This window comes from Xiphias gladius, chromosome 24 (genome assembly GCF_016859285.1).
Source record: "Xiphias gladius isolate SHS-SW01 ecotype Sanya breed wild chromosome 24, ASM1685928v1, whole genome shotgun sequence".
In the NCBI taxonomy this organism is placed as follows: Eukaryota; Metazoa; Chordata; class Actinopteri; order Istiophoriformes; family Xiphiidae; genus Xiphias; species Xiphias gladius.
In genome coordinates, this window is record NC_053423.1 from 12,629,438 (window position 1) to 12,640,541 (window position 11,104).

Consider the following 11,104-nt stretch of genomic DNA (forward strand, 5'->3'; position numbering starts at 1 on the left):
ATGAACGCAACATAGCTGTCGCACGGACCGTACGGAAGCGCCTCTCGCAGACTGCTGTGGTTTGTCCTAAGCAAAGCCAGCCAGTCCCCCTTTAACACCACCGAGACGACGGCGGTAGCTTGTTAGCATAACAGACACAATCAGCCTGTCGTTAACATAGGTAAGGTAGCGTAATATTTTTAATTTGGATGGCTAAAATTCCTGCAGTGACTGGCTAACTTGCTGTAAATAACACATCTGGGAGAAACCTTAAAGCTGCCTCTCCCGGTGTCTCGCACTCCCCCTAATCTCGTCGAGATGTCAGCTTTCTCCGAGGCGGCTTTAGAAAAGAAACTATTGGAGCTTAGCAACTCTCAGCAAAGTGTGCAGACGTTGTCGTTGTGGCTCATTCATCATAGAAAACACTCGAAGACCATTGTCAATGTTTGGTTCAACGAACTGAAAAAAGGTAAGGCTGATATGAGCTAGCTAGTTCCTCGCAATAAAGACCGCTAACATGCTTCTACAAGTTATATGTAGCATTTGGCTACAGGAGCTGGCTAACTTGGGCTAAAATGCTGTAGTGAATTTCAAACTATCTTTGCTAACGTTAAAGTTATTAGACAACGAACCGTTGTTAGCAAAGCAGCTGCTATCGCTTGCCAACTTCCCGAGCATAAGCAGTTTAAAAGGCTTTGACTTACCAGCATTGTTAAATGCTAAGTTAAGTGACGTTAAGTTAGCATTTAACGACGTTATCGTTTTTGTGTTAGTCATGTTGAAACGAATAAGGATACTCTGTGCATTGACGATATGGCTTTTTAAATTTGTACAACATTAATGTTAGCCTTGGTAAACGAGGTCACAGTTGTTTAGCCCTGGTCTAAAACCCACATACTAACTATGTGTCACGGTCGCTAAGTACTTTTCAAGTTGACCCCACACACACACACACACACACACACACACACACTCCAGATATTAAACTCCTTAACGCTTTAGTAATAAAAAAAAATGAACAATTGAGCCAATGGCTAGGTGTAATATGAAAGGGGTTTCTCGTAGTGATGAACTCGCCGAGAATTATCACCGAACGCAGCAGTTACTCTCAGTTCTGCAGAGCGTTTTAGCTTCTTTCAACTCATTTTTTTTTTTTTTTTCTGGCCCGCAAATGCTGTTGTCATCAACCTCGTTTCCAGCGGCAACAAGCTGCTGTTTGCAGCGAAAAAGCTCTGATGAACCAACTGTATGCTACTTTTCCGGCACCAAATGGCAGTCTGGCAAAGTTAGCGTTTAGCACTGAGCAGCTAAAAAGCAAGTCCTTTCACTCTGGAGACAGTTTAGACCAAAACAGATCATCTTAACTCGAAATTAATGCTAAAGAAACAACTGTAGAAGGAAATAACATGTTAATGTTGTGTTTACTGCTTGTGCTACTGCCCCCAAGTGACCAATAAATCAATTAATGCAGTTTTAAAGAACAAATGTTAGAAATCCAAATTTTCGAGAGAAAATAATAACGAACAAGGATTAAATTATGCTCCTCCATGGATTTTACATGAATAGTATTAACTTGAACAAAAGTAACCTGATTCCATCTCTGTAAGTCATGTTTTTGTCATTTTAAATTCACCTATTTTCTCCTGATTGATAGCTGAGTTCACCTCTCCTCAAGCGATTTAACACTTTCAACATCATACTGTTAATAAACTTACTGAACACTGGATATCAGAATTGAGTGGATCACTAGGATGGTGTGACAGGACTGGATCAGGAATATCAATAACTTAACCTCAAATGTTGCTACCAATGCTGCTGCTGCTGCTGTTTGTAGCTGCTGAGATGGATGTACATCTCTCCTGGGGACTTCAGCTCGGCCGAAACCGGTTTCTCAATTGTTTCTTATTCGTAATTTCGCTTACTCTCTGTCTCTCTCTCTTCCTCTCCTTCTCGCAGTAGTACAAGTATACTCAATTTGACTTAAATTTAAAATACATCCTTTGAAGCTTCAAAGGCTTCAAATGTTCTACTGAAAATTTAAGGATACAACATGCGTTAAGGTCAAAGTCAGTCAGTGAAATACTTTAAGGCGTAGCCAGCAGATAGCATCTAAAGGAGTAATATAAACTACGTTATTGTATACTAAAGGTGTACTGTGACTGATACTTTGACTGTGATACAGCATGAAAATCTTGTAATAATTTTGTTTTCTTGTAAATGCTTACCTCCATCAAGCAGTTAAGGCAGCACCATGATACAACATACTGTTTTTTTTTTTTTTTTTTGTTTTTTTTTTTTTTTGGGCAGACACTGAATAAAAAACGCTTTGTAACGTCTGAGGTTACCTCTGTTGAGAATATATATATTTTTTGAATTAGCTTAAAAAAGCCTGTTGTATGGACGTCAGGTATTGCTGTAGTTGTAGCTAATACAGGCACACTTTTCCTTAGGGTGCTTCTCAACAAGCTAATGATATCTCAAGTGGATGTTATATTTTAGGAGCATTGTCTGAGGACTGAAAGGAGTGTGCAGTGTTAATAGCGATGGGGATAGAGATGGCACATTTCTCTGGAGCTTAATGCTTACCTCAGTGTTGACTGTGACCTGTCCAAAAACACCAATGACATATGCATTATTACTTTTACGTTATTACTGTGCCATAAGGTACATGTTGGTGGTTAAAACCCAAATGGTAAAGACATACGAAACAAGCCCTTCGATTAGAGAGAAGAAAGTAAAATTTATTTGTGACATTAGATTCTTAAACGTTCTAGTCCTCAAGGCTTATATGTAGCTATAGTGAAGAATGAACTGTGTGACCAAGGGGTTGTTACTATATAGATTTTGTTCTTAGTTCTTAGTTAGTGATCACTGAGAGGTGATTTGCTGTCTTTGATGAATAGTAAAGATTAACCTCAGTGCATCATGCTCTGGCTTGTTGGGAAAAACATGGAATTGCATTTCTTTCTTGTGATCATTTCACTGATATAAATTTAATCAATAATGATTATATTTAAAAGTTTAATTAATGGTTAATTATTTATTAGCTAATGCTATGTTACCCATGAATCAAAAAAACCCCACCTCTTTTGTGTATTGAAACTTATCACTGTGATAATCAGCCTAAGGTTCAGTCTTGTATATCATAACCCAGTTGCCCCACTTTAATATATGTATGTGTACATTTGAATGCATGCAGCCCAGGTATCACGCAAGTTGACCTTCCTTTACTTGGCCAATGACGTCATTCAGAACAGCAAGAAAAAAGGACCAGAGTTCACCCAGGACTTTGCACCGGTCATCATTGATGCATTCAAACATGTGTACAGGTCAGATTTAACATTATCACATTGTCTAGTCGCCTTTTTCACAACTCAGTTATAGGTTTATTTTTATTGTTTATTTGTTTATTTACTGATGCTGAAGTTAGTATTTTTTTTTAAATATATTGAATTGTGGTAGATAATTTTGCTTTAAAATGAACAATTCAAGAAATTGCCAAGTCAGATTTCTCCAAGAATGATTTCTGAAATGCTTAAGAATTGCAGCTGAAAATTATATAAATTACCATGCAGTCTGATATGATTAATATCATCTAAGTTACCTAATGGTTTCAGGATAAAATGTTTCCAAACTTTAACACAAGACGTTATGTATATTGACAATGAAAGGGCTGTTAAAATAAGTTATCACACATATTATACACTACCGGTCAAAAGTTTTAGAACACCCCCCATTTTTCCAGTTTTTATTGAAATTTAAGCAGTTCAAGTCCAGTCAATAACTTTAAATGGTACAAAGGTAAGCAGTAAACTGCCCAAGGTTTAAAAAACGAAAAGACAAAAAGTTTAGTTCACTAAAATCTGAAAAATCATGTAAATTTCATAGAAAACAGACCTTTTCCATGATTTAAGAAATTGGTGAGCTTATAGGTTTTCCTGTAGCAATTAAAGTAAATGAAGCCTCGAAAGTTAATGCCAACAATTCCTACAGGTGGCCCACTTTTTGTTGATCACTTACAAAACCACTGTCTGTACAAAGGCAGTGTTGGAGCAAACTGTGTTACTCCACCCTCTGATGCATTATTAGGACAATTCTGTACTGCAGGAAGTAGTACTATATATTGTTGTCAGAATAGTGTAACAAAGGCAAGTAACAAAGGAAGACAGACTGGTTGGTCAGGGGTTAACATCCTACAGCAGGATAATGAACCAAAACATTAAAAGAAAAGAACTAGACGGTGGCTTCACATGATGAAGGACCAGCAGAGTCTCCAGACTTAAACCCAATGGAGCTGGTTTCGGATGAACTGGACAGAAGGTGAAACTACAGCAACCTGCAAGTGAAACACATTTGTCGGGAACCTCTGCAACAATGTTGGGATGAACTTTCTGAACTGTATTTGATTTCTATTGCAGAAAGAACATCACAAGTTTGTTTAGCTACTTAATGAGTCAAAAATTTAGATTAGTTATAGAATTTAAGATTCCACGATTCCTCTTTTTAAAAAAAAAAAAATCTTTATTATATATTTGTTCTATGCTTTAATTTCTGAGTAGACTTAGACATTACACTAGGTAAAGTTCAGTAACAACTTGAGATATGGAGGTGTTCTAAAACCTTTGACCAGTAGTGTATTTTTGTCTGCATCACCCAGTTGTAAAATCAGTTGATTTTACACAAAGCTGTTTAAAGTGTGGGTGCCGGTTCTGTGCTGTTTTCCTGCCCAGAGAGGGCGAGGAAGGCTGCAAGAAACAGTTGGGTCGGGTTTTGTCCATCTGGCAGGAGAGAGCTGTGTACGAGAACAACCTGCTGGATCAGCTCTCACAAGTCCTATGTAAGTTGACTTAATACGTACATGTACCTGTAAGTAGAACTCAACACCCAACCATGTCTATTTATTTGTGCCTCACAACAATAAGCTAATGTGACTGTTTGCCTCACTGCTTTGTCTTGTAAGACCTTCCTTGCATGTTTTTGCATTTGTAAACTGCACATGGAACTTTCTACCAAAGTTATGTCACAGGATGAATTTTGATCATAAACATTTCAGGTGTGAATATAAATATGCTCCATAGCTAATCAGCTCTATGGCAAGACGGTGACTGAAGTTGTAAAGTTGCATTGTATTTTATTACATAAAATGTGCACCATTTCATTTGACCTAGGAAATAGTAGTTTTATATTTTATGTTTTTTTTTTTTGTACCTTCTGATCTTTTTCTTGTAAATCACAGATGGAGAAAAGAAGGCTAAGAAGAGGTCATATGAGGAGATCCAACCAGATGATGAAGACTTTGCCTCCCAGAGCTCCCCAGCTGAGCCCCCACAGGTTCTGTTCTAGACAAACAGTGTAGCATTAAATACAGGATGTTAACGGAATGATACTTTAAACCATATATAGTACATTTAATGATACATCTTAGTTAATACAGTTGTGTCATCAACTGTAAATTTGTGTCTTGATACTTCTTTTCACTGCTGCCTATCAAATGTTGTTCATGTTTGACACATACTTATCTTAACTAGTCATATACCATACTCTCCTCTTCTTTTACTTCTCGCCGGCTACCTCAGACAGCTGAGTTAATCCGAGCTCTGCAGGAGCTGGAAAATGCAGCCTCTGGCGACTCAGTGCTGCGTCAGCGAATCTCCTCCCTTCCTGCTGAGGTGCAGGACACTTCACTGCTTCATAGGATCACAGGTGGGAGTCAGGACACATTACATTATTGTGTACTGTGCATACACACACTGAGCACTTTATTAGGATACTGATACTGTGTAGGGCCTCCCTTTGCTCTCAAAAAAGCCTCAATGTGCTATGGCATGGGTTCCCCAAGATGTTGGAAACGTTCCTCTGAGATCCATGTTGACTTGACTGCATTGCATAATTTCTGCAGATTTATCTGCTGCACATTCATGCTACCAATCCCCCGTTCAACCACATCCCAAAGGTGTTCTACTGGATTCAGATCTGGACACTGGGGAGGCCACTGAAGTTCACTGAACTCATCGTCATGTTCATGAAACCAGTTTGAGACGACTTTTGTTTTGTGACGTGGTGGATTATCATGCTGGAAGCAGCCATTAGAAGATGGTAAATTGTAGCCATAAAGGGATACACAGGGTCAGCAGGAGTACTCAGATAGGCCCTGGCATTCAAACCATGATTGATTGGTATAAAGGGGCCCAAGAAAACATTCCCCACATCATTACTCCACCACCAGCAGCCTGGACTGTTGACACAAGGCAGATTAGGTCCATGGATTCATTCTGTTGATGCCAAATTCTGACCCTTCCATCTGCTGCCTCAGCAGAAATCCAGATTCATCAGACCAGGCTATGTTTTTCCAGTCTTCAACTCTCCAGTTTTGGTGAGCCTGTGCCCTCTGCAGCCTCAGATTTCTGTTCTTGGCTGACAGCAGTGGAACCCGACATGGTCTTCTGTCGTTGTAGCCCATCCACCTCAAGGTTCGACGTGTTGTACATTCTCACGGCAGTGTTAAAGAGTGGTTATCTGAGTTACCACAGCCTTTCTAATGGAAAATGCACTGCACTTATATAATGCCTTTTTATTGTAGTGCTTTACAATTTTGCCTCTCATTCACCAAATACACAGACTGACTGACTGACTGACTGACTCACTCGTGTCGATGGAGCTGCCATACGAGGCGCTGGCCTGCACATCAGGAACAACTTAGGGTTCAGTGTCTTTAACATGTGGACAGGACGAGGCGGGGAATGAACCACTAACCCCGATGCTAGTGGATGACCAGCTATACCACCTGAGCCACAGCTGCCCTTCTGTCAACTCAGACATGTCGGGCCATTCTCTTCCAACCGCTCTCATCAACAACGCGTTTCTGTCCGCAAAGCTGCCACTCACTGGATGTTTTTTATTTTTTGAACCATTCTGATTAAAAACTCTAAACACTGTTGTGTGTGAAAATCCCAAGAGATCAGCAGTTTCAGAAATACTCAAACTAGCCCATCTGGCACCAAAAGTCCTGCCACGGCCAAAGTCACTGAGATAACATTTTTTTTCTCCATTCTGATGTTTGATGTGAACATTAACTGAAGCTCCTTATCTGTATCTGCATGATTGCACGTGTTGCACCGGTGCTCCATGATTGGCTGATTGGATAATTGCATGACAAGTGGGTGTATGAGTGTCCCTAATAAAGTTTTCGGTGAGTGTACATGCATTAGTGTTACTGCCGTGTGACCTAAGGTGGAGGATTTTTCTAGATATTGAAAATGGTTCACTAAACCCTTTTTTTTTTTTTTTAAATTTGGTCTGAGTAATTTAATCATTTTGACTTACTGTAACGACAAAAGGAAACATAGCGTAGCGCTCTTGCCTTCAACTCAACAGACAATCACTACAAACTGAGGTTCCCTAAAGCAAGACATTCAAACCACAACCATAAAAGGGCCTCCCTCTATCATAGGAAACAATGTTTGAGTTGCCAGTGATTGTACAGTAGCTGTTTACCAAATACCAGTATTGATGGATAACTGAATGACCCCCCCGCTGAACCCTCTAAAGCGGTTATGTTAAAGCAGTGTGCCCTGCTCTCTTTATGCTTTCTGTGATTTAGATAAAGAATCAGGGGAGCGGCTTTCCCGGCTGGTGGAGGAGGCCTGCATGCTGCTAGCAGACTACAGTGGCCGCTTGGCAGCAGAAATAGATGACAGGAGGCAGCTCACACGTACACTAACGGTCTTCCTGCAAAGCCAGAAGGACGGCTTGGTCCAGAACGAGCAGAAACTTGAAGTGCGTAAATCACTTTCTTTCTTTCATTTAGTTTATCTGTGTATGTCTTGTGTATGTCTACCTCACCTTTGTGTCATTATTATTCGATCTTGGTGTTCATCTGTATGAGTAGCTGGGTGCTCACACGTCTTGTTTGCCCACGTTTTGAAGTAAGTTCTTTTCGTGTATTTCCGCATGTTGCATACATCTGCAGAGTGCCTGTTTTGTTATTAAACCAGACCGCATAGTTCAATTTGAGTGTCAGGCTTGCTCGCATTTCAAACAGGAAACATTCCTAATTTGATACACACTTGATATCCAAGTGAGATTTTCCGTTGTCACGGGGAAACATCTCGTTCTTTGAGCCTTTTTTATTTAGCCCAGTTTAATCGGTTTGTGCTTCCCACAAGATAAGTATCGTGTGATCAAGTGTTTGACCTTGCAAAAACTTCACAAGGAAATTTCTTGTCTTCTCATAACCATGCTTTTTTGTGCTGACAATAACTGTCCAGCCTTTATTTCACAGGATACCAAGAGGAAAAAGTATCTCATTTTTGTATCTTCACCCAGTCAAGTCTTTTGTAATAAAAAAACTGAAAATAAAAAATGAAAATAATTTTGTGAGTGCTTTTATTTTGCTCTAACACTTGTAGCTCCTGGTGGTGTGTACATTGTTTTAAATTTTCAGTTTCAAAGATGTTCTATGGTGATAGTATTTAAAACTTTATTTAGGGTACTGACAAAGTAGACGCTAGCTACACACCCAAGGTTTGACTTGAGCTCAGACCAATAGAAGTTGCAGATGTGCTCAAATAGAGGGAAACTCGTGTTATTACAGGTCAAACCAAAACGTAAGAAAAGAGACCATATCTTGGTATAGACACAAATGAAAAGACATAGATGGTATTTTTCATGTGTGATTCACACGGAATGTTGAAGCCTCCTGTGGCCTGAGGAAATGTGTCCTGCTTGCACAACACACCTACATGCATCAGCTGCCCCACAATCATACACCATAACATCTTAGAAGTGATGTCTGCATCAAAGCTGGAGCAGAGATAAAACCTTAGTGACACTTCCTGTTACTGTATCTTTAAAGTGTAAAAAATTATTGCATATATATGAAATAGGTGAAATCATTTGACAGTTCCATATTTGCTGACTGTTTCTGCATTGTGTCCTGACCCTCTCTAAATTTTATACACTCCCTTAACGCGACCTTTAGATTTCCTGTCCTGCTGTTTTGTTGTCAATTTAGAAAACGTTAAAAACCTTTAAATACTTGAGTCCTCTTAGTTGAGTATATTCTCAAAGGCAATTGAAAGGTAAATGTTTTTCTGTTTCGATGACCTTTCAGATGTTTCATAGATGTAAATGAAAGTAAACCATGAAGCAAGTTAGTCATGAACCTGAGGTAAATATAGTGTGTATATAAATATATATATATTTATAAATATATTTAAATCTCATCACACATTCAGGGATTTGAAAGGCAACAGACTTGAATGCGTTTAAAAACTCACGCAACCTTTTTACGTTTATATGGTGGTGTTTTCGAATTCGACTATTTTTAAGTAACAACACAACATGTTTGGTGGAAGTCTTTGGCCAGGAATCCAAACTTGTGTAATTAAACTTCAGTTGGACCTTTAACTGCTTTCTGTAATGCACAATGCAATACAAAATTAACCTATTATTTACTAATATTTCCATTTTTATGCGGTCTTCATATCCTTATGACTGACTTATATTTTCTAATTACATGTCAATCCCTTATTTATTAATGTGTACTTGCCACAAATTGTGTTCACAAAATATTGCCGTTGAGACTTAAAAAAAAAAAAAAAAAAAAAATTGCAATGACACAGTAGTAGTAACTTTGAGCGCTGACGGACCTTTTCTGCTGTGAACTTTTTCAGGAATACAAACGCAAACTGGCAAGGGTGACCCAGGTCCGGAAGGAGCTGCGTTCGCGTCTGAACAGTCTTCCAGGAGGAATCTACAGCTCTTCAGACTGACTGAAGTTTCACCTCCTGACCCTACACCCGACCCTCCTGCTACTGAAACATCTCAACCTGTCTCTTACATATTTGATCAGTGACATTGTCATAGTCTTCTGTTTTTAATTTTGGACAGTGTCTGTGTGTCCCTGTTTGGTGACCTGTGGTTCTCATTCTATCTTGACAGATTATTTATCCACATGGCTTTTATTAACAGAAATGTCTTTTTTCTCTGTGAGCTCATCTCTTTGGGCTGTATGTTATCAGTACCCTGTACATGAAGATTTTATAATCATCAGACACAGGCCTCTCATGCTTTGGCCCCTGCCCATCTAACTTTTACAGCTTTAAAGTGATATGGATGATGCTGGTGTGATATTTTTGTATTTATAGTGACTTAAGATAATGCACCAGAGTATATGCCTTTAGTGTGATCACTCATAATCATTTTTAGTGTTTTGAAATGCTGTCAAAACTCTTTTACTCTTTCTTTCCCTCTTGGTTATAGATTATTGCAGCAGTTTTTCAAACTGGGATCATTCTTTTTATGCTGTGTGATAAGGCCTCCAAAGAGAATGATGTACTTGTGAAATCAACAGGAAACCGTATTCTGAAGCTGAGTAGTAAACCATGCTCCTAAAAGCAAACATATGTAATTATAATTTACATGAAGCCTCTTTGTGAGAGGGGTGTAAATTATTGGTAAGTGTACATATTCCAAATTGCATGTAAATATGATGGAGTTATACCTTTTAATTGCTCATGATTAGTATCCATGTGAACATGGCTTGGACATGGCCATGTTATTCAGACAAATAACTGATTTACCTCTGTTCAGTGGTATCTTCATAGTTGCCTGCACCTACACAATAATCAAATAATGAGTGAAGGAGTCTGTCGTCTTGTTTACCTTAACATTCGGCTTCATAGTTGTATCCATAAGTTTACTGGATGCTGTGTTGATCCTTCACACAGCTTGAGACGCGCCCCAGTTTTCAAAGCCAGACTTACAAGCAGCTGTTTGTTTTTGTAAATATGAAGCAAATTATCGTAAGAACCAAATAAACAGAAAGTGTACAAGTCTTTGCAGTCTGTAGTATATAACATTGAATTTGATTTTAACTGTGGTCTTGTCCAGCAGGGGGCATAAACGGACGTCCATCAACATGTCCATTGTTTGTACTGGGTGCACTATTTTTTTTTTTTTTTTTTTTACGGTGGCGGCACGGTACTCAGACGACCCCGAACATTTGGGCTTCCTTGGGTAACTGCACAAACTCACGGGGGAGTTAAGCTTTTTTTTTTTTTTTTTCAATTTCGTTAGCTGTGTAAACACAAGTAATTAGCTGAGCACCGTGCGATAAAGTAGC

The 11,104-nt window shown here is 38.9% G+C and overlaps 1 protein-coding gene across 2 annotated transcripts; it reads left to right on the plus strand.

The window, feature by feature from the left end:
• Positions 1 to 15: 15 nt before the first annotated feature.
• LOC120786214 (regulation of nuclear pre-mRNA domain-containing protein 1A-like) lies at positions 16 to 10,814 on the plus strand. 2 transcript variants are annotated; one of them, XM_040121497.1, is made up of 7 exons: positions 16 to 448; positions 3,179 to 3,308; positions 4,710 to 4,816; positions 5,216 to 5,310; positions 5,556 to 5,682; positions 7,580 to 7,755; positions 9,654 to 10,814. In XM_040121497.1, the coding sequence occupies exons 1-7, from the start codon at positions 298 to 300 to the stop codon at positions 9,750 to 9,752; spliced, it is 885 nt and encodes a 294-aa protein (XP_039977431.1). In that variant the 5' UTR covers positions 16 to 297; the 3' UTR covers positions 9,753 to 10,814. The 2 variants fall into 2 exon arrangements, with proteins under 2 accessions (XP_039977431.1, XP_039977429.1); XM_040121495.1 differs by lacking the exon at positions 9,654 to 10,814 and having other exon boundaries at positions 7,580 to 8,321.
• The last annotated feature ends 290 nt before the right edge of the window (positions 10,815 to 11,104 follow it).